Genomic DNA, 12,168 nt, shown 5'->3' on the forward strand with positions numbered 1-12,168 from the left:
GCGGTCACAGACAGGTGAATGGCCTTCTAAACAGGGGAGGCAACAAAACTTAATACATTACAGAAACCACCAATCACCACATCATAGAAAATAAACTATACAAAGGAAATTGAAATACATCAGAGATTAATTCCCATAAACCTGTCAGAGCAGGGTTCTGTGGCCAGCTCAAATTTCAGTGTGTATTTCTGTATAAGCACTTTGTGCTGATGTAAAAAGGGCTTTATAAATAAATGTGATTGATTGATCCAAGCATGTTCTAATTGACAGACACAAAGCTAACTAAAACAATGCAATGTTCTATATTTGACATGTAATGTACTATATATAGTTCCAGCTTCATGTCATTAGTAAAATACTTGGTACATTAAAAACCAGTGATAACATTCATGAGTTGTACAGGCACTACTAATAAGAGATATGTTTCACTGACAAAGTTACATAAAAAACAGACATCCACACGGGAGTGGACACAACAGAAACACCAGCAACATAAACTGTAGCAGGTGTGTTTGTGTATGAGGAACACAAATATAAATGCAGTGAAGCTCAAATCTATCATTTGGCTCTATACTCAAGCATTTTGGATTGGAGATAAAAATGGATCATATGAGGCAACATTAAATCATTTCACCTTTTATTTGAAAGTATTTTCATACATATCGGTTTTACCGTTTAGAAATGAAAAGTACTTTATGCATCTAGTCCCCTCATTTGAAGGTGTCATAAGTACACTGAACAAAAATATAAACTCAACATGCAAAGTGTCGGTCCCATGTTTCATCAGCTGAAATAAAAGATCACAGAAAATGTTCCACACGCACAAAAAGCTTATTTCTCTCCAATAGTGGGCACACATTTGTTTACATCCCTGTTAGTGAGTATTTCTCCTTTGTCAAGATAATCCATTCACCTGACAGGTGTGACATATCAAGAAGCTGATTAACCAGCAGGATCATTCATTACATAGATGCACCTTGTGCTGGGGACAATAAAAGGAAACTCTAAAATGTGCAGTTTTGTCACACAACACAATGCCACAGATGTCTCAATTTTGAGGGAGCGTGCACCAGAGCTCTTGCCAGAGAATTTAATGTTCATTTCTCTACCATAGGACACCTCCAATGTTGTTTTAGAGAATTTGGCAGTACGTCCAACCGCAGACCATGTGTATGGCGTCGTGTGGGCAAGCGGTTTGCTGACATTGTGAACAGAGTGCCCCATGGTGGCGGATGGGTTAGGCTATGGGCAGGCATAAGATACGGACAATTGCATTTTATTGATGACAATTTGTGGCCCGTTTCAAGAAACTATGTCTTGTCACACATCACTACTTCACGTGAGGGATTTACAAAAAAAATCAAAAAAGTTTTTTTTTGTTGTCAGAAATGCCTTCTGGAGCATTCATTTGCCTTAATAACCCACTTGTATGCAATCTGTAAATACATTTTTTTTTTTAAATAACGAGCCTAGTTGGTTTAGCCACAGAAAAATACAGGAACTTTCCCTTTAGCCATGATTGGCTGAGATAATGGATGGGCTGGACATGCCGAGAGATGAGTTTGAATTGTTCTGCCATGTAGCATGCTTCTGTCTATAAGTATGTGTGGATAATCCTGTCTACCGCTGCTTTTTTTGAAAGATATCATGAACCGAAAAGGTTTTGCTACTGCTCTTAGCATTGCTGCCCTGAAGTTAATAGCGCTATCAACAAAGCTCAGTGGGAAAATGTTGTGATAGACTACTTTCTGGAGGATGATCGTGCCATGCTGACTCTGACTCTGAAAATGAATCAGACACTGAGGAAATCCCTGATTTCGGTAAAAACATTTTCATTGAACCAGACAGTGTAGTCTTCTGATGACAAAGGTGGGGAAGAAAGGGTGTAATTGTGACGGAAGAAGTTGTCCGAGTTTTGAAATCAGTGGAATGCCCGGTGGAATCAAAGAGATGATTGCCAAATGGTAGGGAGTCCAAAAAGAGAACACAGAAAGAAGGCTGTTGTATAAAACACCTCCCTCCAGATTACATCTTCAAACTAAGCGCAACCATAGCATCTATGACAAAGGCAGAAGGGTTCATCCACGTATACGGGTATATGTCTAGCTACATTTTCAGATATTATACATTTCTAATTTTGTCAGAAAGTCAGTTTCAATGCAAATTAAAGCATACTGTTAGCTGGCTCGCTAGCTAATGTTAGCTGGCTCGCTAGCTAACATTACGTGTATGATCTGTGCAGGAGCTCTAGAAAGAGGCCCGAGTTCAAGAGTTGGAATTCCGAGTTGGATGACCATTCAACTGGATTTTTCCCCGTCTGAGTTTTTTTTAGTTCCCAGTTGTTTTGAACGCGGCAATATAATTTGGATTATGGTTTATTGTTTAGCTAGCTAGCTACATGTCTAAACCAAAGACTCCACGATGGATGTAACCATTTCGCTCTAACCGTTTACACCTTCTGTATCCTGTGCATGTGACAAATAAACGTAGGCTTTATTTGATATTGTGTGGGTTTACCAGAGACGGTAATGTGAAGAACAACATGACCTGCACCAAAGTCAGATTAGGATATAGGCCAAGGACTAGATAGTTTATTTCTACTATTACTTTTTGCTACTACACTCACCACTTTTAGTCTTGAAATCTTTGGTTGTTTACTACACAGTGAATCCTTATAGAGATGGGTGGGGCTAAGGCTTAGGAGGGTGTTAATGATGGTAAATGGTTGTAGTCAAAGAAGACCCCTACAGTAGGTGTACCAAAAATATTCACAGACCATTTCCTCAAAAATGGGGTTACAAGTTTATCAACTTTCAAAGCAGAATCATTTTCTCACTGTTCCTCAACAGCAGTGTATGATATACCATTTCCTAGCTCGGAGTCTCTACTTCTATCTCAAAAACATAATTTCAAATTTTGCTACATAGGACTGAATCCAGGTGGTGGGTCACATTTGAATGCATAGAGATACCGCGACAAGAGCCCATAGTCGTGCCATTCATATGCCACTATCACCTCATGTTTCAGCATGATAATAAATGTCCCCATGTCACAAGGATCTGTACACAATTCCTGGAAGCTGAAAATGTCCCAGTTCTTCCATGGCCTTCACACTCACCAGACATGTCACCCATTGAGCATATTTGAGATGCACTGGATCGACATTTACAACAGTGTGTTCCAGTTCCCGCCAATATCCAGCAAATGGGACAACATTCCACAGGCCACAATAGACAGTCTGGTCAACTTTATGTGAAGGAGATGTGTCACGCTGCATTAGGCAAATGGTGGTCACACCAGATACGAACTGGTTTTTTGATCCACACTGCTACTTTTTTTCTTTTTAAGGTTTTTCTTTTTAAGGTGACCAACAGATGCATCATAGATTAGGGCCTAATGAATTTATTTAAATTGACTGATTTCCTTATATGAACTGTAACTAATTGTTGCATGTTGTGTTAATATTTTTGTTCAGTATAAATATTTATCAGTGAGCAACACTGATTCAATCAAACAGACATTGCAGACAAAAATACCATTGTTCCTGTACCACACAAAAATACCATTGTTCCTGTACCACACAAAAGCATATTTGAAGTATGTGCAAAACTAAGTCTACTTTTACTGACAGAAACAAAATGAAACTCCTTTAAGTGAAACTGCATCTGGAACAATTGTTCAGATTTCCTGCAATGTGAGGTTAATTGAATCAGACTTTTTGAGACAATGAACATGTCAACTGTGGCCAAGAACAAACACGAAAGCTTAAAGCAGGAAAATATCACCAGTTTGGAGCTGCAAACTCCTGTCACATAACTTAAGGGGTCGTCAGGGGTGAAAAACAAACAAACAAAGCATATAAATAGAAAACATAAATAGATAAATCATTTTCCTGATTAAATGAGTTCAGTGGTCCGGATTCATCTATGGCAGTGTTTCCCAACTCCAGTCCTCAAGTACCCTCAACAGTATATCTTTTTGTTGTAGTCCCAGACTAATCACCTGATTCAACTCATTGAGGGCTTGCTGATTAGTTGACAAATTGAATCAAGTGTGTTGGTCCAGGGTTACAACAAAAATATGTACTGTGAACTGGAGGACTGGAGTGATGAACGATGATCTATGGGATTTCCTCATTATTTCTGTTGTGTTCCTTACTTTACGTTTTGCAGTTGTGAATCCAACTAGAGGAGCGAGTTATAAATGTAAAGAATAAATATGTCAACATTAAAAGAGAACTGTTTCACTACATCAAATTACCAAGATACAATCTCAGCATTATAAGTGTATATGGTACAATATCCAAACTAAATAACCATGTGCTTTCAACAAGTCCTATTCAAATAAGCACATGTGGTATGATCAAAGCAGTGGGATGGCAGTGGGATGGCTCTCTCGTATACCGTACAGGGGTGAGCTACTAATACCACATCTCAAGTACCTCAGAGCAGCCTCCCTTCACCACAGATGTGCTGCAGTAGAAAATCGGAATCATGGATACCATGCTTTTAAAAGTAAGCTTAGCATTCTTCCCTCGAATGGCACTGTTATTGGTAGTACAATAATTATTCTCAAATGCAGACTGTAAGAAGTGTGTATACCTGTGCTTGGCTACTGCTGGCTCCTCTGAGGTAAAGCACCACTTAGGATGTCCCAAGCTTTACCTCTGGGATATCATAGGTATATTGTGATATAACACAATGATCTTTACAAATATATCCCCTTTGAAAACTAATTTGTTCTAAAAAGAAAAGTCAGGGTGTCAGGACCACTTGAGTGATGTGGTGTGGCTGGTTCGGCCAGCATGCAGTTCAGTTCTCTGAGTGAAAGAGTGAGCACATGCCTTTAAATCTGCTATCACTTCACTACCAATGTCTTCAATACTGAGTGTTGAAAACCCAGTGAATTCAGTGTTCGCACCACTAGGTTCAAAAGTGTCTGAGCATGGGCCAATCAATATCACCATGGGGACAGACAGGTCTTCATCTTCACTGTGATTCATTCCTTAGTCTGACCTCTGATCTGGCTTTGGGTTCACCAGCTCTCATAAAGTCCACACTGTGCAGGTCACACAGGTCACACAGACAGCCACACTGGTACGCTACACACACAGTACAGTAGGGTCCCCTGGGGGAGGACATGACAGTAGCTAACAATCCAATGTATGGGAGGCGGGTCCCAGCTGACATCATATAGGAAGGGTGGGAGGATCTTAGTTAACCCCTCCCTCTCTTGGCTCAGTCAGCTGGCAATGGACTCCCTGCAGCCCCCAGCCCTCGCCCCCCTAAGGGGTCCCTGGTCCCCGGTGATGAGCGGAGCAGGCTGGAAGCCCCCTCCTCTGTGGGGTGAAGGGCTGGGTTGTGGAAGGCTGGACTGGGCTGGGTGGGGGGTTGAGGCAGTGTCCAGGCTGCTGTTAGACAGCAGACAGCTGGGTGGGCTTGGAGGCCGGCAGCTCCAGTAGAGCCTGCACGGTCACACCCACCTTCACCAGCCCACGCTCCTCTAGGATATGGTGGGGTAAACACAGCTTGTCCTGCCAGGGCAGAAACACAACACACAGTCACCACCGGTCCTTTCAAAACGCTTTCAGGTCAGTACAAGTGAATTGACGTTTGGATGCCAGTCTGTTTCTTTGTTAAAATACATTGTCAGCAAGACAACAATAAGGCAGTTGTATCAACCAAAAACAGTGGCACCCAAGCTCAACCTATCCTCTTGAGGTTTCCACATTAGGTTCAGGACTCAGAGAGAAGTTTATCTACAAATGGTTCTCTGTAGATCTTCTCCTGATAAGGGACTGCGCCATAACTGGGAAAAGAGGAGTATCAGATTTCTTGCTGGTAACTGAGAGGACTGATAGACCATGGTGATTTGGTGATGTGTGTTTACCTGTGACACGCCCAGCTTCTTACAGGCATCCAGGAAGTTCTCCACATTCCTGCGGCACTTGGCCATGCTAAGCTTTGGCTGTAGAACAGAATTCGTCAAAAGTTACATGGAAAATTTTACTTTTTTTTTATCCTTATTTGTTCAAAATATTTTTGCCTTTTTTTTCTTCTTGGCAGGTGGTTTGCTTCAGGCCTTAGGGATTTAAAACAACAAGTTTTCAACAGGTACTTACCACTGCTGGGGAGGGTACATGGATGCTGGCCACTGACCGAGGACGAATGTGATTGGCCAGATGGCACAGGACAACGCCATCCATCAGAGCAGCTCCGACATCGTCCGGCAGCAAGACCTTTAGTCTGGACTCCAGGTTCTGAGAGGAGTCACAGAAATAACACACTCAACATGGATCCTGTAGAATAGATCACTGTGGAATATTGTACAACAACTATTGAAACCACTAAGGTAAGATGTATGAACAGTCCACTATAGGAGGTGTTTGGAAATAATATATATTAACAATATAGCAGACACTTCTTTCCAAAGTGACTTACAGACTTAGGCATGACATGCCAACAACAAATTCTGAACCTAGACATCCATGTATAACTGACCAAATTATGAAAGACAGGCATTGTAATTTTGTATTCCGTGAAGTGAATGTGGAAGTGGTGAAAAAAGTGTGGTTGTCTACCAACAATTACAAGCCACCTTGGCCTGACAACTTGGATGAAAAATGACTGAGGATTTTCCTAAAGGAAAGTATGTGCCCTCAGGCCTGAAGGGAAGCAAATGTAATTCCGCTCCCCAAGAATAGCAAAGCACCCTTCACAGGCTCAAACAGCCGACCAATCAGCCAGTTACCAACCCTTAGTAAACTTTTGAGAAGAATTGTGTTTGAACACATACAATGTTATTTCAGAGTAAACAAATTGACAACTGATTTTCAGCATGATTTAATGGAAGGGCATTCAACATGTACGGCACTGACACAAATGTCGACTGAGAGAAATTGATAAAAAGTCAAAAGACACAGTGGCAGAAACATTATTCACCGTGCGCTGCCACTTTAAGAGTGCATCAGCAGTCAGGAATGAGGAAATAAGATAGCTCTTCCAGAGTAATAGCAACATTGTTGCGAAAATTTGAAAAACAAACCATCAGCTGTATCAGAGGGACAGACAGTGTAACTGCAAGCCTGAAGTCAACAGCTAAGACCCCCCCCCCTCTCATTTTCCCTCTATCGTTCCAGTGTGTTTCACTGCAGCAGACTTCATTTTTCCCCTATGTGCTCCTTTTGATGTTCGGTGTCGTCTGACTATTAGTCCCCTGACAGTTGTATTTGGTGTGACATTTTAGCTAAAGGGAGTTTGCATGAGTTATTATTTATTGTTGTTTGAACTGTATGGATTTTCTGTCGGACTATTTGCATTTGGCCGAGAAGATTCTAGGACATTTTAAGGCCTTTGTTTTGTCTATAAACAACCCCCCCCCCATACACACACAAACCCATTCATACCCCCTGCACTCCTAATACAGATGTCATGACTGTCCACGAGAATCCAAACAGGTCAGATCAAGTTTGCAATGAATAACTTCAATAAGGCCCCCTCTCACCCTAGAGGGGGAAGGAAAGAACTAGTGGGGGTTAACAACTCAAGCCCTGTTGTAAATCAAGGGAGAAGATTCAGGCCTGCGCTCTCAAGATTCACCAAAGGAATGTTCTTTGTTTCAACAAACTGGCAGCTTCATTAAATAGTACCCGCAAAACAACAGTTTCAACGCCAACAGTGAAGAGGAGACTCCGGGATGCTGGCCTTCTAGAGAGAATGGGGGAAAAAAGCCATATCTCAGACTGGCCAATAAAAAGAAAAGATTAAGATGGGCAAAAGAACACATTCACTGGACGGAGGAACTCTGCCTAGAAGGCCAGCATCCCAGAGCCGCCTCTTCATTGTTGACGTTGAGACTGGTGTTTTGCTGGTACTATTTAACGAAGCTGCCAGTTGAGGACTTGTGAGGCTTCTGTTTCTCAAACCAGACACTCTAATGTACTTGTCCTCTTGCTCAGTTGTGCACCGGGGCCTCCCACTCCTCTTTCTATTCTGGTTAGAGACAGTTTTAGCTGTTCTGTGAAGTGAGTAGTACACAGCGTTGTACGAGATCTTCAGTTTCTTGGCAATTTCTCGCATGGAATAGTCTTCATTTCTCAGAACAAGAATAGACTGATGAGTTTCAGTATAAAGTTATTTGTTTCTGGCCATTTTGAGCCTGTTGTAATCGAACCCACAAATGCTGACGCTCCAGATACTCAACTAGTCTAAAGAAGGCCAGTATTATGTGTTCCCATTTAATTAGCTAGTAAATAAATAATTAAACCAATTTGTGTCGTACTGAATCATAAGTAAGACTCTGGTTTTTGCAGATGCAAGGAGGTTACGTCTGTTCAGAATTATGATATGATACGAGGTTATGATTAATAAATTGACTGTTTATAGATGTGATAGGTAAAGATCTTTTAGAGTTTCATTTGGGAGATGGTAACTCTTTAAAGAACCGCTCTCGTGGTGCCCCTTATCCTAATTAGTTAATTGTTGCATGATTAAGTTAAATCGGGTAACAATTAAACATACTTAGTTAATTAGATAAATAACAGTCTTAAGATTAATGTTAAAGTGTCACGCCCTGGCCATAGAAAGGCGTTTATTCTCTATTTTGGTTAGGCCAGGGTGTGACTAGGGTGGGCATTCTATGTTCATTTTCTATGTTTTGTATTTCTTTGTTGTTTGGCCGGGTGTGGTTCTCAATCAGAGGCAGCTGTCTATTGTTGTCTCTGATTGAGAACCATACTTAGGTAGCTTTTTCCCACTGGGTTTTTGTGGGTAGTTGTATTTCTGTTAAGTGTTTGTTTCACCTTGCAGGACTGTTTCAGGTTTTCCTTTAGTTATTTTTGTATTCAGTGTTCAGTTCCTTATAATAAAGATGAACACGTATCCCGTTGCATTTTGGTCTGACAACTCCTCTTCTTCCGATGAAAGCCGTTACATAAAGTCAAATCACAACACAGACTATTGCAAATACTCTCATGTTGATGACTGGGATCTTTCTTGTCAATTGTTTCTATGAAGTTGCCGTTAAATTGCTATTGTATGAGGTATTATTGGTTGGGTTACCCTTGTGCTGTGACGTGTGTTTTATATGTTGTGTCTTGTCTTTTCTTTCCACTTGCAATCTGGCCGACAGACTACACTGTAGGCAGTCTATTCTGCTGATGTGTGTGTGTGTGTGTCTGGTAGCCCTACTGTCACATCTTCTTCTGCTCCTCCCCTCTGGCGTACGACATCGCCAGAATACTAGCCACCGGTCCTGGGATTCATCGTTACGCACACTTGGCACCTATCATTACACTCACCTGTTAATTATTATGATTCACACTTGGACTTCATTATCTTCATCATTTCCTCCCATTTATATGTCACTCCCTTATGTTTTGTCACGACTTCCGCCGAAGTCGGTCCCTTTCCTTGTTCGGGCAGCATTCGGCTGTCGACGTCACTGGCTTTCTTGCCACCGCCGATCCACTTTTCATTTTCCATTTGTTCTGTCTTTGTCTTATCACACCTGGCTTCACTTATCCAATTACTTGTTTATTATTTAACCCCCTGTTCTACATGTTGTATTTGTGAGTGATTGTTTGTTGTACTGTGGTCCGTGTTGTGTGGCCGTGTATATTACGTGTTATGTTTGAATTTTTTTGTAAAGTATTTTATTACTCATATCTGATGTCCTGCGCCTGACTCATCTCACCAGCCACACACAGACGCCTTTACAGAATCACTCACCAGAAGAATGGAGTCAGCAGGAGCAGACACACTCCCAGCTGCAGTGGAGGAGCGCGTTCAGCAGCACGTGACCATGTTGCAATGTCTGGGCACAGCCATGGATCGCGTGCTGCAAACGATGAATCGTTGGGAGAGAGGAGGAGGTTATCCAGCGCCTCCACCAGCTCCACTACAACAGGTCCCACTGTCCACCCCTCTTCCACCTGGTCCCAGCGGGATTCGACTCACGCTCCTGAGGGAGTATGATGGGACGGCTGCCGGATGCCAGGGGTTTCTACTACAGCTGGTGCTTTACCTGGCGACCGTCCACCCGGCTCCTTCGGGGCGTGAGAGTGTGTCCGCCCTCGTCTCCTGCCTCTCAGGCAAAGCCCTGGAGTGGGCCAATGCTGTATGGAGTGAGGGAGACGCGGCGTTGGACCATTATGCAGAGTTCACCCGCCGCTTTCTGGATCATCCAAATTCTCTCTAGCAAACTTCAGACGGGCCTGGACATGTACTGGCTTAAGCAGGGGGACACGTCTGGCACTGCAGGATTTGTGTCCCTGGCGGCGTAGTGTGTTACTGATGGTAGGCTTTGTTACTTTGGTCCCAGCTCTCTGCGGGTCATTCACTAGGTCCCCCCGTGTGGTTCTGGGATTTTTGCTCACCGTTTTTGTGATCATTTTGACCCCACGGGGTGAGATCTTGCGTGGAGCCCCAGATCGAGGGAGATTATCAGTGGTCTTGTATGTCTTCCATTTCCTAATAACTGCTCCCACAGTTGATTTCTTCAAACCAAGCTGCTTACCTATTGCAGATTCAGTCTTCCCAGCCTGGTGCAGGTCTACAATTTTGTTTCTGGTGTCCTTTGACAGTTCTTTGGTCTTGGCCATAGTGGAGTTTGGAGTGTGACTGTTTGAGGTTGTGGACATGTGTCTTTTATACTGATAACAAGTTCAAACAGGTGCCATTAATACAGGTAACGAGTGGAGGACAGAGGAGCCTCTTAAAGAAGAAGTTACAGGTCTGTGAAAGCCAGAAATCTTGCTTGTTTGTAGGTGACCAAATACTTATTTTCCACCATATTTTGCAAATAAATTCATTAAAAATCCTACAATGTGATTTTCTGGATTTTTTCCCCCTCATTTTGTCTGTCATAGTACCTATGATGAAAATTACAGGTCTCTCTCGTCTTAAGTGGGAGAACTTGCACAATTGGTGGCTAACTAAATACTTTTTTGCCCCACTGTATATGCAACAGTTTGTGCCGCCTAATTTGCCAGAATTTAATGTAATTATGACATAACATTGAAGGTTATGGCCAGGTGCTCCACTATGCTGGAAAAGGCATTGTTCATCACCAAACTGTTCCTGGATGGTTGGGAGAAGTTGCTCTCGGAGGATGTGTTGGTACCATTCTTTATTCATGGCTGTGTTCTTAGGCAAAATTGTGAGTGAGCCCACTCCCTTGGCTGAGAAGCAACCCCACACATGAATGGTCTCAGGATGCTTTACTGTTGGCATGAAACGGGACTGATGGTAGTGCTCACCTTGTCTTCTCCGGACAAGCTTTTTTCTGGATGCCCCAAACAATCGGAAAGGGGATTCATCAGAGAAAATGACTTTACCCCAGTCCTCAGCAGTCCAATCCCTGTACCTTTTGCAAAATATCAGTCTGTCCCTGGTGTTTTTCCTGGAGAGGTGGCTTCTTTGCTGCCCTTCTTGACACCCTGCCATCCTCCAAAAGTTTTCGCCTCACTGTGTGTGCAGATGCACTCACACCTGCCTGCTGCCATTCCTGAGCAAGCTCTGTACTGGTGGTGCCCTGATCCCGCAGCTGAATCAACTTTAGGAGACAGTCCTGGCGCTTGCTGGGGTGCCCTGAAGCCTTCTTCACAACAATTGAACCGCTCTCCTTGAAGTTCTTGATGATCCGATAAATGGTTGATTTAGGTGCAATCTTAACTGGCAGCAATATCCTTGCCCGTGAAACCCTTTTTGTGCAAAGCAATGATGATGGTACGTGTTTCCTTGCAGGTAACCATGGTTGACAGAGGAAGAACAATGATTCCAAGCACCACCCTCCTTTTGAAGCTTCCAGTCTGTTATTCAAACTCAATCAGCATGACAGTGATCTCCAGCCTTGTCTTTGTCAACACTCACACCTGTGTTAACGTGAGAATCACTGACATGATGTCAGCTGGTCCTTTTGTGGCAAGGCTGAAATGCAGTGGAAATGTTTTTTGGGGATTCAGTTCATTTGCATGGCAAAGAGGGACTTTGCAATTAATTGCAATTCATCTGATCACTCCTCATAACATTCTGGAGTATATGCAAATTGCCATCATACAAACTGAGGCAGCAGACTTTGTGAAAATTAACATTTGTGTCATTCTCAAAACTTTTGGCCACGACTTTATGTAAACTTCTGACTTCAACTGTATAACAGATATATTTAATT

At 42.6% G+C, this 12,168-nt stretch overlaps 1 protein-coding gene across 5 annotated transcripts in view; it reads right to left on the reverse strand.

The window, feature by feature from the left end:
* Positions 1-1,158: 1,158 nt before the first annotated feature.
* Positions 1,159-12,168, reverse strand: part of LOC112231284 (leucine-rich repeat and calponin homology domain-containing protein 2) — an 80,453-nt gene continuing 69,443 nt past the window's right edge. For all 5 annotated transcript variants that reach the window (XM_042311077.1, XM_024397960.2, XM_024397959.2 and 2 more), the window contains 3 exons: positions 6,122-6,259; positions 5,890-5,967; positions 1,159-5,533 (listed from right to left, as the gene is read on the reverse strand). In XM_042311077.1, coding sequence (XP_042167011.1) covers positions 5,414-5,533; positions 5,890-5,967; positions 6,122-6,259 — 336 coding nt within the window. In that variant the 3' untranslated portion in view covers positions 1,159-5,413. The remainder of the gene's footprint in view (positions 5,534-5,889; positions 5,968-6,121; positions 6,260-12,168) is intronic.

The sequence above is a fragment of the Oncorhynchus tshawytscha genome, linkage group LG33, assembly GCF_018296145.1.
Source record: "Oncorhynchus tshawytscha isolate Ot180627B linkage group LG33, Otsh_v2.0, whole genome shotgun sequence".
Classification (NCBI taxonomy): Eukaryota; Metazoa; Chordata; class Actinopteri; order Salmoniformes; family Salmonidae; genus Oncorhynchus; species Oncorhynchus tshawytscha.